We start from the raw sequence: 16766 nt of genomic DNA on the forward strand, positions 1-16766 counted from the left end.
TTAGATTCTTTGGCCTGGGAGAGCATAATCAGTCAAGACTTAGATTTATTAAATTCCTTCCATGAGCTCAACCACAGAATCTGCTGTGGTACTCCAAAATATACTGACATTTTAATCAGTGATAACAGGGAAGTTTTCAATTTCTTGACATGTTGAAACTGAAAATTTCATTCCTTGACCTATGTTACAGGCTTTGGATTAAATTACCTGTTTCTGAACCTGTAATCTTAGCTAACAGAAAATTCAATGTACAAAGAATTGCAGAATTCTACTTGAACTGTAGCTGAAAGGCTTGGTGCCTTTGAGGGGATTGGGATGGGGGTTAGTGTGTCTCGCCGGTTCAGCCACTCCACTTTCCATACATAGATACATAAAACTTGACTGGGGAAGAACGGAAACATTTCTCTTTGTCTGTCATTCTCTGTTGCTATTTTCAAAGGCCATTTTAATAGACTGTTTATTATATTTCCTAATTATAGTGCTGCTTTTGATACAGTTCTTGGGATAAATGTTGCTGTCAAGAAGTTAAGCCGTCCTTTCCAGAACCAGACGCATGCAAAGAGAGCCTATCGTGAACTCGTCCTCTTAAAGTGTGTCAATCATAAAAATGTAAGTTACAGGTGCTCCTTCTGTGTGCTTTGACGTCACTAGTGTGATCAGACTAAAGAGTAACTAATGATGAGACAAACTGTATGTCTTAGTTAGGGTTTCTATTGCTGAGATGAAACACCATGACCAAAAGGCAAGTTGGGGAGGAAAGGGTTTATTTGGCTTACACTTCAGCATTGCTGTTCATCATTGAAGGAAGTCAGGACAGGAACTCAAACAGGACAGGATCCTGGAGGCAGGAGCTGATGCAGAGGTCATGGAGGGGTGGCTTACTGGCTTGCTTCCCATGGTTTGCTCAGCCCATCTTATAGAAGCCAGAACTGCCAGCCCAGGGATGGCACCAACCATCATGGGCTGGACCCTCCCCCACTGATCACTAAATGAGAAAATGCCTTACAGCTGGATCTCATGGAGGCATTTCTTCAACTGAGGCGGCTTCTTCTGATGACTCTAATTTGTGTTGAATTGACACACAAAACCAGCCAGTACACTATAAAAAAGCTTAAATTTTGTTGATAAAATATATTCTTTATTGCATCTAGGTATTGGGGGGAGGGAGATGCCAGTGCTCACTTGAGAGATCAGAGGACAACTTGCTAGAATTAGTTACCTTTTTACCACCGTGTGGGACCTTGGGATATAACTAAGATCAGTCATCTACAGGCTTTGGGACAACTGCCTTTACCCACTGAACCCTCTCTTCAGCCGCTAGAGGAGGTTTGAATGATCAGTTCATGACATCTCTCTCCAGTTTTAGATGAGTGGAGAATATTTAGGATTATACCAAACTATATGTTCTCCTTTGTTTCAACATCTGTACTACATCTTTCTGTATTATGACATTAAGTATGCAACTAAGACCAGTTCATTCTTCTGTCACATTGTTTTAATTTTGGGGGGAGCTGGGGATTGAACCCAAGACCTTACATACACAAGGCAAGTGTTCTGCCACTGAGCCATCTCCCTGGCCTTCATCTGGATCTGTGGTTTGAGTTGGTTTTAGTTTATGCAATGTATGGTTTATTTTACTTATTTGATTTTTGTCAGTTTACAAAAATATGTGTTTATTATTTTTAAAAATTCAAATAATATTAGAAGGCAAAACTCCCTGGTCCTTCAGCCACAGTTCACTAGCATGAGCATTTTAGTGAGAATACTTGTATATGTGTCTTTATATATGTATAAACAAGATCAATTATGCTCTTCTTCCCGCCCACCCCTGTAAAGGTTGGTAGATTTCATATACTTTAATGGATACAGCTGTAATACATTTTTAAATGGTTGCATATATAGATATATAATAATTTGGTTAACAAATTGTGCTGGTTGGTATTTTTGTCACCTTGACACAGGCTAACATCATCTGGGAAAAGGAACCTCAATTGAGAATATGTCATCAGATTGGCCTGTAGGCAAGTCTGTGAGGCATTTGATTAATGATTGATGTGGGAAGGCCCAATGCTCCTGGACTGTATTTAAAAAAGCAAGTCAAACAAGCCGATAAGCAGTGTTCCTCCATGTCCTCAGCTTCAGTTCCTGCCTCCAGGTTCCTTCCTTGAGTTCCTACCCTGAGTTCCCTTCAGGATAGACTGTAAACTGTAAGCTGAGATAAACCCTCTTCCCCGGGTTTGGTTGTAATGTTTTATAGCAGCCGTAGGAAGCAAACTAAGACACACACCATGTTGCTGGGTAGATTATTTCTAGTTTGTTTTCCCCCCTGAAATGAATATCCTTATTCATACTGCTTGGCATATATATCCAGGTAAGCTCTTGGCCACGATTGCTGGTTAAACAATCCGTACAATTCCCTCTTTTATACACGCTGACAAATGGACGTCAAGGAAGACTGTCAGTTTAGACTTTGATGGAAAGCCTCTGAGAGCATGTTTTACTTCAGATTCCCCCAGTGCTAGGTAGTACTGGTTTCGTTTTTCTTTTGGCCAATCTGATATATGAAAACTAATTTTATTTTATTCTGTGAGGTTGAATTTCCTTTCCATATTTTTATGGGATTGATTGATTGAGTGAGTGTGTGTGTGTGTGTGTGTGTGTGTGTACATATTTGCATGTGTATAGGCACACCTGTGTGTGCAGATCTGCTGTGTGTGAGATTGTTGTCAGGTGTCTTCATGAATCATTCTCCACCTACTCTACTGAGGCAAGATGTCTCACTTGGACCTAGAGCTTGCTAAGATGGCAATCTAGCTAGCCACCCTGCCCCAGGGTTCTATCCTCCGAGCTCTGAGATTACAGTGGGCCACCATTCCCCCTGACATTTACGTGGGCACTGGAGTCTGAACCTTCGCTGAACCACCTCACAAGCCCCAACTATTTTTATTTCATTGAAAATTGGGTTTTTCATGGCTATGGCTCTATTTTTCTCTTAAACTGTTTGGTGTCTTTTGAATTCACTTATAGGTAGTTTTATACATTCAATTATTAAGCTTTTTCATTCTTGGATTTTGCTATGTAGCCCAGGGTAGCCTTGAACTCTGTAGCTGGACTCAAACTTGCAAACTCCTGCCTGGAATGGAACAAATGGGAAGAAAATAGTGGAAGCTGGGCATGATGGCATGTCTGCTGAGATTACATGTGACATGTTACCCAGGCCCAGCTTCAACTGTCCCCTCCTCCATTTTTCTATTTGACTTCATATGTTGCTTTGGTCATGCTGATTTTTTGTTTGTTTGTTTAATTCTGGTTTTGTTTCAATGTAGTTAGATAGCCTAGGTTTCCTGTCATGCTTAGAAAAGATTTATTACACCTGGACAGTAGAAATGCTTGCTCATATTCTTTGCTTTATACCTTAGAGTTTTAGACTTTGTTCTGTTTTGTTCCCAAGGCTGAAAGGTGAATTTGGCTTTCTTTCCCTTCCTTCCCCTGTCTGTGTGATGAGTAAATCACCTTTCTTTAGTTCATGTGAAATGAGTGAGGGTATGTGCTTGAAACACTTGGTTTGCAAGCACCGAGTCTACAAGGAGCGAGCAGTGAGGTCTGCTCCTTAGCCCTCTTAAGGGAACATCAGGCCATGAGGCCTCTTCTTCCTGACCATAAAGTATAAGCTCATAAAACATAAAACTTAAAAACTTTCCAGAAAGTTGTATATAGTATTTGAGTTTCCAGAGTTAGCATGGTACTTTATTTACTGTTTCCAGCCATTATTTTTACTCTTTTATATATATGTAAATTCTATGATAATGGTTAAGTTATTGGGGACATGAGTGATTCTGTTAAAAGTACATCTTTCAATTGGTGGTTAAGTTTTCCAATGCCATCCACTAGAGTGTTTGCTGACAGCCATAGTAATGATAAATATTGAGTTCTGCCATCACTTTTTCACCTTCAATACATTTCAATGTTCAACCTAATTTTTATAATCTATCTGACATACTAAAGCATAATTAATTTATTTTCTCATTTCAGATAATTAGCTTGTTAAATGTGTTCACACCACAAAAAACTCTAGAAGAATTTCAAGATGTGTAAGTATCTTTTGCATCAGATTAAAATTTAGAAAGTTAGTGATTTTTATGAAACAGTAGGCCATTTGCAAGCTCAGGGCCCTAGGATGCTGCCAGGGAGGCTCAGTCCAAGTGCAGGGCCACAGAACCAGGGCCGCTGGCTATGTCAGGGTAGCTTTTAGTCTGAGGCTTCACCAGTGCAGCATCCTGACCTGGTCAAGTTGACTTCTATAATTCACCATCCCAGGGTAGATGGAGGAAAGGGCAGTGGCATTAGGAGAAAGGCTTAGGGAAGGAGAGGAGTTTGTCGTACAGGTACTGGGCTGAGGTGGACTTGAGAATGGAGGACTAGCCAGAGCAAAGGAGCCGCAGTGGAGCATGGCTGGTGTGTGCTGCTACCAACAAGAGGCCTGTGTGGCTGGAGTGGGGGGCAGACAGGACAGGGTGGGCTTAGAGAAGTGGTGTGCAGGTAGGAAGGAGCCAGAATGAGATTTCCAGCAGAGCCGGGATCTCACCTGACAAAAGAACAGTTTTGGGGAGTGGGGGGCTGAGAATCCACTGTGAGAGGTAGGGACAGAAAAACCTAGTTAGTATGGGGAGGCCTCACAGCAATTCATGTGAGAGGTTCAGGTGGGTAAGAGGGTGAAGGCATGAGATTAGGCAGGAGAGATATTAGAGTGTGGAGGCGTAGGCTCTGCTGATAGCTGACTATGAGAGAGAACTGGAAAGACTCACACGCAGGCTCACAACTGAGGTGAGGAGAGCTGTAGAGGACTAGATGGGTGGGGAGCAGGTAGAATCAGGAGGTGTCCATTGCCTATCCAAGTGGACCTCTGAAGTAGGTAGATAGGAAAGAACCTGGGGTTCAGAAGAGAGGCCTGGATGAAAGGAATCAAAAGAATCTGTAAATGGTCCTTAAAGGCATGGCAGACTGGATGTCACCAAGAAAGTGTTGTGAGAGGAGAGCTGGCATCTGATTACAGCCACTCCAGCAGGAAGACGTAGTTGGGGTCTCTGCAGATGTAGAAGCCATCAGTTTTAGCAGAGAATTGGCACAGGCCAAGTCAGAATGGCGTGACAGTGGGAGAGAAGTAGAGACGATATGTCTGAGCACTTTCTCGGTGGGGGGGGGTGAGTGGGGGCAGCTGTGCTTCCCCAGTGAGCCAAGACATGCACTGGCGGTGGACCGTGAGATTGAACGTTTTCTGTTCATTGTTGTGTATTCAGTCTTAAAGAATAGATTTCAGCCAGGCGATGGTGGAGAATACCTTTAATCCCAGCACTCGGGAGGCAGAGGCAGGCAGATTTCTAAGTTTGAGGCCAGCCTGGTCTACAGAGTGAGTTCCAGGATAGGTAGGGTTACACAGAGAAACCCTGTCTCAAAAAACAAATAAAAAAGATTTCATTTTTCGAGCAGTCCAGATACCTAATGAACCTGAGCAGAAAGTTCAGAGTTCTGAACCCTGTGTTACCCCTGTATAGTAGAACCTTCCCATCAGCAGTCCTGTCAGAATCATGTGTTGTTAAAGATCAAGGGGTCTATAGGAGCACAGTATAGAGAATGGAAGAATGATCAAATGGAAGATAGGTGGGTATGGAGAGATGGATAGACAGACAGACAAGTGAAAAAGAAAAGTAGAAGAGTTTGTATAAAATTGTTTCCATGGTGTAAAAATTGCTTCGTTTATAATTTGAAAGGAAGACACTGGGTAAGTAGTTTTTTGTGTGTTCTTTGGGAAATTTTACAAAGGGAAACACCTTGTGTTTTTATTCTAGCTGTGCTATAATTATATCCTACTGTTTCATAATAATTGTGATCTAACAATCATGAAGTAATTGTTATATAAATAATATTAATGAATGTGGTTTGTCTCTTTTGAATATTTAGGTACTTGGTTATGGAATTAATGGATGCTAACTTATGTCAGGTTATTCATATGGAACTGGACCATGAAAGAATGTCATACCTTCTGTACCAGATGCTCTGTGGCATTAAGCATCTGCATTCAGCTGGTATAATTCACAGAGTAAGTAAGCACATAATAACTTTATTTTAAAAATAATCATCATTTGATTGTCATAGTCATTTAGTTATAAAAGAACTTAGTATTTTTGTGTATGAGAGTGTGTGTGTGTGTGTGTGTGTGTGTGTGTGTGTGTGTGTGTGTACATGTTTACATGTGTGAGTGCACACTTGTTTACATATGTTTAGAGGCCAGGAGAGGTTATCAAATGTAACTGGAGTTTTCCTGTGTCCACCCAACTCCTGCAGCCGCTCAGACCCAAGTAAACACACAGAGACTTATATTGCTTATAAACTGTATGGCTGTGGCAGGCTTCTTGTTATCTAATTTTTATATCTTAAATTAACCCATTTCTATAAATCTATACCTTGCCACAATGGCTCGTAGCTTACTAGTATCCTTACATCTTGCTTCTCATGGCGGCGGTGTCTGGCAGTGTCTTCTGACTCAGCCTTCCACTTCCCCAGAATTCTCCTCTCTGTTTATCCCGCCTATACTATACTTCCTGCCTGGTTACTGGTCAATAAGCATTTTATTTATCAGTCAATCAGAGCAACACATTCACAGTATACAGAAAGACATCCCCAGCAATCAAATGTTCAATCTTGGCCTTATTCCCTGGAGGGAGGCTGGTGGCCAGCAAACCCAGTGATCCTCCTGGCTCCGCTTCTCCCCAGCCCCACAGCACTGTGTTTACATTCTGTGTATAACCACGTCGAGCCTTTTACACAGGCACTGGGGATTTGAACTCTGGTCCCATGCTTGTGTAAAACCACTCTTACTCATCAGTCCATCTCCCCATCACCAAGAACTTCTTTTTTTTCCCTTAAATTTGATACTTTGGAAAGCCAGGTTCAGCTATGGAGTCATACTGTTCAAAACACTGCAGACCAGCTCTGTTTTGCCCATGCCCCATGTACTTCAGCCACTGTAGACACAGAGATAGGAGCCACAGTTTTGGTTTTCTGTTTCAACTTTTCACTTTGTGTTAACTTTAAACTTAGAGAAAAAGTGCAAGAATAGGAAAAGGCTCCAAAATACCAATGCCCCTGAGTCGTGTTAGATTCGGGGCAGGAGAATGCCAGTGGCCAAAGAACATAATGGTGCTGTCAGTGTCAAGACTTGAAAGTGAAGGCCAGAGAGAGAGTGTGGTTGATGCTCTGAACTGCTTTGATAAGCTTTTGGTTTTTTAAAATGTGTACTGCTGAATAAACAGAGAATCATGATAGTTTTTAAAATACCTGGGACTGGAGACCTGGCTCAGAGGTTGAGAGGACTTGCTGCTCTTCCAGAGGACCTGAGTTTGGTTCCCAGAACCCAGGTCAGAGAGTTAACACCTGCCCGCTCCAGAGGATTTGACGCCCACTTCTGGCCTCCAGGGGAACCTGCACACACGTGTACAAACTCCCCAAATGCATGTATCACTAAAAATAATTTAAAAAAGACTCAGCATGTTACAGGAGACAAGGAGCAGAGATCAGAACTGGTTTTACTGGGAATATCACAGCGTTCTCTGAATTGCTTCTATGCTGATTTTGCCTAGACTGTCTCTAGACTCTTTGCTCCAACAGTGAGAAGTCCCATTCTGCAGGGAAACCACCATGAGATACAGACAATGAAGCCTGTTGAAACAGAACATTGGGCAGCGTTCTTTCTGATCAGTTAGGTTTCAGTGCCAAGAAAGCTGGGTCTAGCACAAGCCACTGAATGGAAGCTTCCCAGGGTGTACCCCCATCCCTGCCCTTCCACCCCGGAAGCAGAGACCTGATCCTCCCTGCAGACTGTGTCCAAAGGCCTGTGTTGGGTTTCAGTGTTTCATACCCTTGTGCACTCCCACAACCAAGTTGTTACTCAAAGTGTAGCCTTTGCTGCCACCAAGTGGTCATTTCAAGTGATAGACAGTATGATGGCAAAGTTCACTTTTAAAATAGTAACTAAAAAATTTCCAATGGATCATTCTATTTCTAGAAAATTCCTCTAAATAACTGAAGTTTAGTTTTATTTAAGATACTGAATTTTCCACCAACAATATGATGCTTATAAAGTACAATGCTGTTTTCTTCCCTCATAAAAAAGATACTCATTTTTTTATGTGTATGGATATTTTGTCTGAATTTATGTAGGTGTACCACATGCATGCATGGAGGCCAGGAAAAGGCATCATCAGACCCCCTGGAACTAGAGTTACAGATAGTTATGAGCTGCCATGTGTCAGGTACCAAAACATGGTCCTTTGGAAGAGCACTAACTGCTCTTAATCTCTGAGCCATCTCTCCACCCACCTGCCTTCCAGAAGGCGTTCTTAATGTCTCTTAAATATATTGCCTCTCGTGTGATGCTGAGGATGGAAACTATGATCCTGTTCGAATCTAAGCTATGTCCTCAGCCCTCTAAATAGATCTTTAATGAAATGTATGCTTCGTGATAATTTCCCAGATTCACAAGCTGTATTAATTTTTGAAGGGGAAATATTTTCCCTTACTTGTTTCTGTCCTCGAAGCCAGAAAGGTAAGGGCAGGAAGAATGTCCCCCAGATCCTGGAGACTTGATGAAACTGTGGCATGTCCTTGCCTTTTCATGGGATATTTGGTCCTTTAGCCCAGGGACAGCACTCCTGCCAACAAGCTGGTGAGACAGAGTCCAAAGAAGTCTATGTTTTGCTTAGCGCAGCGTTTAGAACCCATGACAACCTGAGAAAATGTTCTGTGACCACTTTGTTCTCTACCCTGCACCTCCACCAGATCTTACCAGTTCCTTCTGGATCCCTCGTACACTTCTGCCTCACACACTCACATCTGTGTCTACTTGGGAAAGGTGTGAGCTGTCATTGAGAAGACATTTCAAACACACAGGTACATCATCGCTAGCATGTTGATATACCAACGCTGAAACCAACCAGCACTGAAACCACAGTTGGTTTCAAATGTACAGGTACATTAAACTGGATGACATTAGCCTCAGCATGCCAACTGTCCAGTGTAAGCAATGCTGACCCCTTCTTCTAAACAGCACCTCACACAAAGACACATACCTTCAATTTTGCTGTTAAATTGATTTGTCACACGTCTGTAATCCCAGAACTCAGGATGTTAAGACAGGACGGTCATAATTTCAAGGATAGCTTAAGCCATGTAGCAAGACTCTGTCTTGAAGAAACAAAAACGGTTTCACAAGAAACAAAATTTTTAATTATTTGAAGTTTTCAGAGTGATGCAGGGCAAAAGGTGAAGTTTTATCCCTCATCCTTCCCACTTTTACTTTAGATAATTCACAAAATGTGGGAAAATGAAAGCCTCCACCAGGCCAGCAGCCCCTGGAGACGGCTGCTCCTCCCTCCAGCTTTGTACAGATGCTCGCTCCCCTGTCCACCTGCTCCCGTGCCAGCCTGCCTGCACACATCTGTCACTAACTAACAGTTTCCAAAGTCGGGATCCTCTTGACAGAGCAGTGTGACTTGCCGAACAATTGGTCGGCTTGCATTTGTGCTTCCATCAAGGATCGAAGAGTTGCACAACATTTATGAAAACTGGACTCCTTCTTCTCCTTGCTCCTAGTCCTGTCTCCTGTTAGAAGCGAACTTTGAATTTAGTTTTGTTGTTACTGTTGTTTGTTTTGGATTTTGCTTTTTTTTTTAAATGGTGGTGCCAGGATAGAACTGGAGCCTTATGCATGCTAGGCAAGCGTTCCACCACTGAGCTCTGCCACCAGCCCGATATTCAGTTCTTTTAATGAATTACTTGGGTGTTCATTTCCATGTCTCAGGGCAGTGTGTTTAGATCTCGTTGGCCCATTTCAGTTTGGGACATAAGCTGTGGATGTATTCCTCGTCCACAAACCCAGCCCTCATCTCTGTGACTGGCACTGTCTCTTCCCTGCCCTCCCACTTTAGTTATAGTCTGGCTCTGTTAGAGTCAGTGTTGTATTTTATGTCATCAGAACCATATAAAATCTTTTCACAACTGAGCCTTATATTAATACTCTGATTATATTTCTTTCCCCTTCAATGTTTTATTCCTGGAGTTAATATTTATCCTCTATTTCTCTGAGTTGTGCATTTGTTTGTTTTAAGGGGGAGTAGGACTATATGTGTTATATGTGTCCTCGTGTTGCTCGTGTGTGTGTGTGTGTGTGTGTGTGTGTGTGTGTGTGTGTGTGTGTGTGTGCGCGCGTGCGTGCGCGTGTGTGTGTAGAGGCTCGCATGTCAATCTGAGGTATGGTTCCCCAGGAGCTGCCCATCTTGTTTTTTGAGTCACTCACTGGGATGAGCCCCCAGAAATCTGGCTCCCTCTCCCTTCTCAGTGTGGAATTCCAAATGCACTGTCATAGCCAGCTTTTTATGTGGTGCTGTGGCTCAGACTCAGGACCTCATGCTTGCCCAGCAAGCACTTTCCCAGCGGAGCCGTCTCACAGCCTGAGACTGTGTTCTTATTACTCTTACGACCCTGCTGTTTGGACCTCTTTACATCCAGTAAAGCTGGATCTCCAGGCTTGCTCCCTTCTGGGCTGCTGCCCAAACACCTCATGCAGGGGTGACCCTGATCTCCCCTGACACTTCCCTTCACCCCCTCCCATGTTGGATTCCGTACTTCCTGATCCGCATGGTCTCCTTCTCTCTGTTTACTCCCTTCTCTGGCAGGTCTGTGTCTTCAGTTAATTGCTTAAAATAGTATGTGGTGAGCCATCAAGACGGCTCAGTGGGTAAAGGTGCCTGCCATCGAGTCTGATGACCCAGGTTCAGTCCCCGAGACACACGTGGTAGAAGGGGAGAACTGACTCCTGCAAATTAACCTCTTATTTCCACATGTGCCATGACATGTGTACACACGTGTGTGTGCACACACACACATGCTCACACACATGTTCACACATACACAAAGTATGCAGGAGGAAAATTTTTGAGGCTGCAGATTTGTTCTGCCCCACAGTTAATAGTGTAGGGAGATGTGGAGTTCTTAGTTACACATCAGCCCCCTGCAGTCGTGGACATGGTACCCACCACAGTGGACTTTCTCATGCTCTCTTTACTGTTTCTTTGTAAGTGTCCTTATTCATCTTTGGAAACTTTTAAGATAATGCCTCGATATGGACATTTTCTCACTAATTGAGCCGAGCACGTGGCTCTTTGGTCTGGAAGCATGTTTCTTCAGAGTCCCCTTGGTACTCAGTCTTTCTCAGAAACATTTTAGTCAGCACACCTCTTTTAAAATCTTTAAGTTCTTTCAATAGTGTTTTTTTCTTGTTGCCTGTGTGCTCTGTCATCTCTGAGTGTAAAAATTCTTAATTATTTTATTACTCAGTGCACTGACTTCCCTCTTCTGAGTTCCCTTTTAATATGTTTAGTCCTGCCCAGTCATGTGCGAAGCTTTATATAAATGTCTGCCCATCTTTGCCTCTCATCACAAGTAACCTGTGCATTGGTTCCTTGGCCTATGAGGTAAGAGCTACAAAGATGGAGAAAGCCAGATAGAAACCTGAAGCTGCCTCCTTAGCACACAGCTCAAGAGAATCACTGACTCTGTGAGTGTAGAGATATAGATGTTAGTACCACCATCAAAATCTCAGGGATGCAGGGGTGGGGTCTCCTCTTATGACTCAGTCTAATTCACTTCTCCGGTCCTTGAAGCCACTCCATGAGTCCTGGAGAATGGCTGTGACCACTACCTAAGGTTGCAGTTCCTGTCCTGCTTCAGCATAGATGCTAAAAGTAGTAAGGCCTCGGGACTGACATGTTTGTTGTGCAGATGCATTCTTTCTGCTGATTGCAAAAAAGGGTGAGGAACCATTCCCACTTTTGTGGGGTGGATAGTGATGTTCTCTTGCAGTTTTCCCAGCTCTGTGTTAACTCTCCATCTTTACCCTAACATCTGAGGGGATCTGGGTCAGACTCTAGTTACTACCTGGCCTTCACCAAACTCCCCCAAATAGAGGAGGCATGGTGATACCTAGGGTCTTCCAGCTCGGCATACACTCAGAACTTGTATGCAGTCATCCCCCTAAAGTTTCCATTCATTCCCCTTTCCCACTGTGAATGGCTTTGTTAACCTATGAGCGAGGACCACAGAAATCCAGACAGTAGACACTTGTCATGATGTGTAGGGTCCTCCTTCCTAGGACATCTCTTCAGTTGGTGGTTCTGGATCTAAGAACTGAACAAGCAGTAGTGGTGGTTAAGCCAGGATGATAGACACACGCATACACACACACACACACACACACACACACACACACACACACACACACACAGCTTTCTCTTCTCGCTTATTTTGGGTCTTTTAGCCACTCCTATGGCTGCCATGTTGTAGTAACCATTTCCACAGCCTTCTGCAAGTCTAGCATGACCTGAGGGTCCCCTATCATTTTATCTTTACTTGTGTTTCTTGTTTACTGTGTTTTGGGTGGTCCTCGAGATTTGAAGAGGCAGAACTATCTTGATTCTGCCATCTTGGCACTGAAAATGAGTCTTTCAAGTCACTAGATAGTTTGAGAGTCTGTGGGTGTTGGGGAGAGCTGAGAAACCTCAGTGACCTCTTTACTTCTTTGGCAGACGTCAGTTGCCTCTCAATCCTGGAGTGATACCTTGCACAGAGCACCAGGAGTCCGGACAGCTATCCAGAGCTGTATTTTTATTACCCCAGTTGTCCAGCAGATGGCAGTAACGTGGAACACTCTTCTTACCACTACTTTTTAGACGGGGGCTGTTCCCCATCCTCTGTTGCTGTTGAGTGGTTTCCTGTAGCTGAAGGTTTTCTTTCCTGTGTCCCACCTGGTCCGCAGCCGCTCAGACCAAAGTAAACACACACAGGCTTATTTAATCAAAACTGCTTGGCCATTAGCTCAGGCTCACTACTGACTAGCTTTTACACTCAAACTCAGCCCATTTCTGTTAATCTGTATGTTGCCACATGTTCCATGGCTTTATCTGTGTGCCATTACATGCTGCTCCCTGGATGGCAGGCTGGCATCCCCTGCCTCAGCCTTCCTGTTCCCAGAATTCTCCTTGTCTGTTTATCCTGCCTATACTTCCTGCCGGGCTACTGGCCAGTCAGCATTTTATTTATCAACCAGTCAGAGCAGCACATACTCACAGCATACAGAACATGCCACAGTAGTTTCCGGTGCTGTGTTTGCCTGTCTTGGTTAGAAACGGCACACACAGCATACAGAGCACGCCACAGTAGTTTCCGGTGCTGTGTTTGACTGTCTTGGTTAGAAACGGCACACACAGCATACAGAGCACCCCACAGTAGTTTCCGGTGCTGTGTTTGCCTGTCTTTGTTAGAAACGGTGCTGCTGTGCCATCTTTGCTCACGCAGCCTGGATGCCGAGGATGCTGGCCCAAGTACCAACGTATGAAATTGTGTGTTTAATACGCTAAACCATTTGTTTTCTAGGATTTGAAGCCTAGCAACATTGTAGTAAAATCAGACTGTACTCTCAAGATCCTTGATTTTGGCCTGGCGCGGACAGCCTGCACCAACTTTATGATGACTCCCTATGTGGTGACTCGCTATTATCGGGCTCCAGAAGTCATCCTGGGCATGGGCTACAAAGAGAATGGTAAGTGTAGTTAGGACCACAGGCATTCAACAGTAAAGTAGTGCTTCCTCAAGGACCATGTGAGATACAGTTTGAGCACCATGCTGTGTGTAAATGCCTGTAATCCACAGATAAGAAATCACTGATTTTGTATTTCCATTTATCAAATTACCCCCCCCCCCCCCCCCCCCCCCCCCCCCCGCAACTCTGACTGTCCTCAAAGTCATAGAACTCTGCCTGCCTCTGCCTCCTGAACGCTGGAGTTAAAGGCGTGTGCTGCCATGCTGGACTTAAAATCTTTCACTTTGGATCAGAGTACCGTGTGCTCACAGGAGTGCAGTACTGACTGAGTGTGCAGCTTTCAGTGTGCACACCCATGTGACCCGCAACCCTGGGACCTGTGTCCCTTGGTCGCCAACACGGTAGACTGCTTTCACTACTTCTTTTTTTTAACCATGATGTGAATGGAACAATACTGTGTTTCCTTTCACGTAAAGCTGATATTTTTGACATCAAAAATTCACTTGCTCTAGCAATGTCAATTAAATATAAGCTAAACTTTAGCCCTGAACAAATATTTGTGATTATTTATAAGAGAAAAGGAAAGAACAATGGAAATTTGCTAAAGTCTGTAGAGATGAGTTTGACTATGAGTTTATATAGGTGCTTTATGGCCTGCTCTGAGAGGCACAATGCCCTCCAGTAGCTGCCTCTGTTCAGCTCTCCCTTCCCTGGCCGAGGCACAAGATTCAGCCAAGCCCCATGCTTGATCCCACACAAGAGGACAGACACCACAGAGCCATGCTCAAGCAACGCCTTGCCCGGAGTCCAGCCCTTCCTCATTGGCTGCCACCTTTCTGCTGTGGCAATTTAGACAATGGTCACTCACATTCAGGGTTAGGATTTTACAGAAGTTCACCTGATGAGTGTTTCCTGGGGCTGCCCTTGTTTGGGAGGTGGTTTAGAAACAGAGATGCAAGGCTCTCTGGCTGTTTTTTAATCACCTGATATTTGGTAGTGGACATCTGGTCTGTCGGGTGCATCATGGCAGAAATGGTCCTCCATAAAGTCCTGTTCCCAGGAAGAGACTGTATCCTTCACAGGGAGAGACCCAGCACTCGGCCTTGGAGGCTGGGTGGGGCTGGGGGAGTGGCCCTGAGAATTTTGTGTTCGTTGGCACTTCCTGTGTCTGGTTTTTTGTTTGTGTGTTCCTTTTTTGTTTTCTTTTGTTTTGTTTTGAGGCTGTAGAGTATTGGACTCTGGCACTAAACCACAGATTGCTGCAAACCCGAGACTAAAGTAGAGGTCAGCAGTCATGGTGCTGTGTGAGAAGTTCGCCCACAGTTGTGTGTCTAGTACACCGTTAGAGTTCCTTTTCTCTCACTTTTGTTTCGTTCATGACACTTCATAATTTTATCATTTCATTTTATTTTCAGTTGATATCTGGTCAGTGGGTTGCATCATGGGAGAGCTGGTGAAAGGTTGTGTGATATTCCAAGGCACTGACCGTATCCTTCCCCAGGACCTTGACCTTGGCCATGATTTCCATGCCAAGGGCAGCATGGTTGCGCCTACTTGCTGAACTCTCAGAAGGAACTGTGGGGATGCAGACTGTGTACTCAGGGGCCTTCGTTACACTTGCTAAATTAGTGTCACAGATCAAGTCGTTCAGTTTTGCATTTCTTTTTTCTCAAATACCTGTGACAGTTTTTTAAGGCTTAGAGTTAAGCTAAACCAGTCATATTCGCTCTTTTATCAGACACAGCTGGATGTGTAAAATTATTTCTCTTTGGTCAATATATTCTGATATTTAAGTGGAAATACTATTTTACAAATTAGTTCATTCCATTAATTAACTGGGAAAGGTGCAGTCTAAATTTAATAGGCTAACATGCATGTGTGATTTAAGTCATATATGATTTTGTTAGTTACTGGTATGATGTCAGAGCTGCAGCAGACTCAACTGAAACAGTTAGATGAAAATTGTGTCAGGATCGATACATTACACTTTCTCGTTTGTTGCTTTGTTGACATTTTATAGACATTTCTAAAGACTCCAGGCAGAGGGGTATCTGTGGCACTGGGGAAGGTAAATTTGAACCCAAAAGATGACTCGTGCGTGGTCAGCAAGTCCTGTCAGCGTGGAGGGTAAAGGGGGCAGACAGCACAGCACAGTCTCTCTCCTTGTGCATTCCCCATCTTCCGCATTCTGTACGCTAACATGCTTCTTCATGTGTGCTTCCCATCTGTGTTCTAACCCGTAGATCTTCATGGCTCTTTGATTTTGTTTGTGCTGTGAAAGCTTGTAGTGACCGCTGTCTGGTAGCAGACCCATAGGTCAAGGGAACAGGCTCTGCAGTCAGGGTTTGGAGTGAGTGTGCGTCACAAAAAGTGCTCTAGTTTTTATAATCTCGTGAAGAGCACTTTCTTAAAATACGAACGAATTCCTCACAACATGAGCTTAGAGTGAAATCTCTTATTCCACTCATTTTGTATTTATCATTCTTTACATTTTCCTCATAGGTTATAAAATATGCAAAATTAAATATAGCATTTTATTTTGCTCTAATAATTTCCCTGGCATTTTTTCCATAATTTTACCTTGGATTTATCTGTTCCAAGTTATAAATAAGCCTTTATTTTGGAAGTAAAATCAAATTATATATATATATATATATATATATATATATATATATATATATAGAGAGAGAGAGAGAGAGAGAGAGACAGAGACAGAGACAGAGACAGAGACAGAGACAGAGACAGAGAGACAGAGAGAGCGCCTACCCGTTTCTAGGTGCTGCTTCATCCAAGTGAGGGTGTAAAAGGCTCACTGCCCAACTTAGGAAAAGAGGAGACACTGCAGAGGCTGTTAGTCACCCAGAAAGAGATGGTGGGGGCTCACGCCAGACCATGGGTTGGCACTGGAGTCTGCTCTGAGCGTGTAACCTTCAAATGACTTTGTGAATTCTGAGTATCTAATCTGTCAAGTGTGCAGTTCAAGGCAAAGATCTGAAATACAAAAAGGAATATGGAAATCATTGGTCTGTTGATAGCACTGAAACCTTGAGCTGGTCCTAAGCATTGACGAGATGAACAAAGGATCGGGGACTAAGGAAAAGGAGGAAGGACTCAG

At 43.5% G+C, this 16766-nt stretch overlaps 1 protein-coding gene across 11 annotated transcripts in view; it reads left to right on the forward strand.

Moving 5' to 3' along the window:
• The window catches only part of Mapk9 (mitogen-activated protein kinase 9), a 41547-nt gene that overhangs the window by 17711 nt on the left and 7070 nt on the right, over nucleotides 1-16766 (forward strand). For 6 of the 11 annotated variants that reach the window (XM_042283919.2, XM_006987099.4, XM_006987096.4 and 3 more), the window contains 5 exons: nucleotides 480-609; nucleotides 4033-4091; nucleotides 5959-6097; nucleotides 13486-13651; nucleotides 15067-15138. In XM_042283919.2, the coding sequence (XP_042139853.1) occupies nucleotides 480-609; nucleotides 4033-4091; nucleotides 5959-6097; nucleotides 13486-13651; nucleotides 15067-15138 (566 nt within the window). Of the gene's footprint in view, nucleotides 1-479; nucleotides 610-4032; nucleotides 4092-5958; nucleotides 6098-13485; nucleotides 13652-14648; nucleotides 14721-15066; nucleotides 15139-16766 lie in introns of all 11 variants that reach the window. The other 5 variants (XM_006987098.4, XM_006987100.4, XM_076578251.1 and 2 more) reach the window with 2 other exon arrangements.

This window comes from Peromyscus maniculatus, chromosome 8 (assembly GCF_049852395.1).
Source record: "Peromyscus maniculatus bairdii isolate BWxNUB_F1_BW_parent chromosome 8, HU_Pman_BW_mat_3.1, whole genome shotgun sequence".
NCBI lineage: Eukaryota > Metazoa > Chordata > Mammalia > Rodentia > Cricetidae > Peromyscus > Peromyscus maniculatus.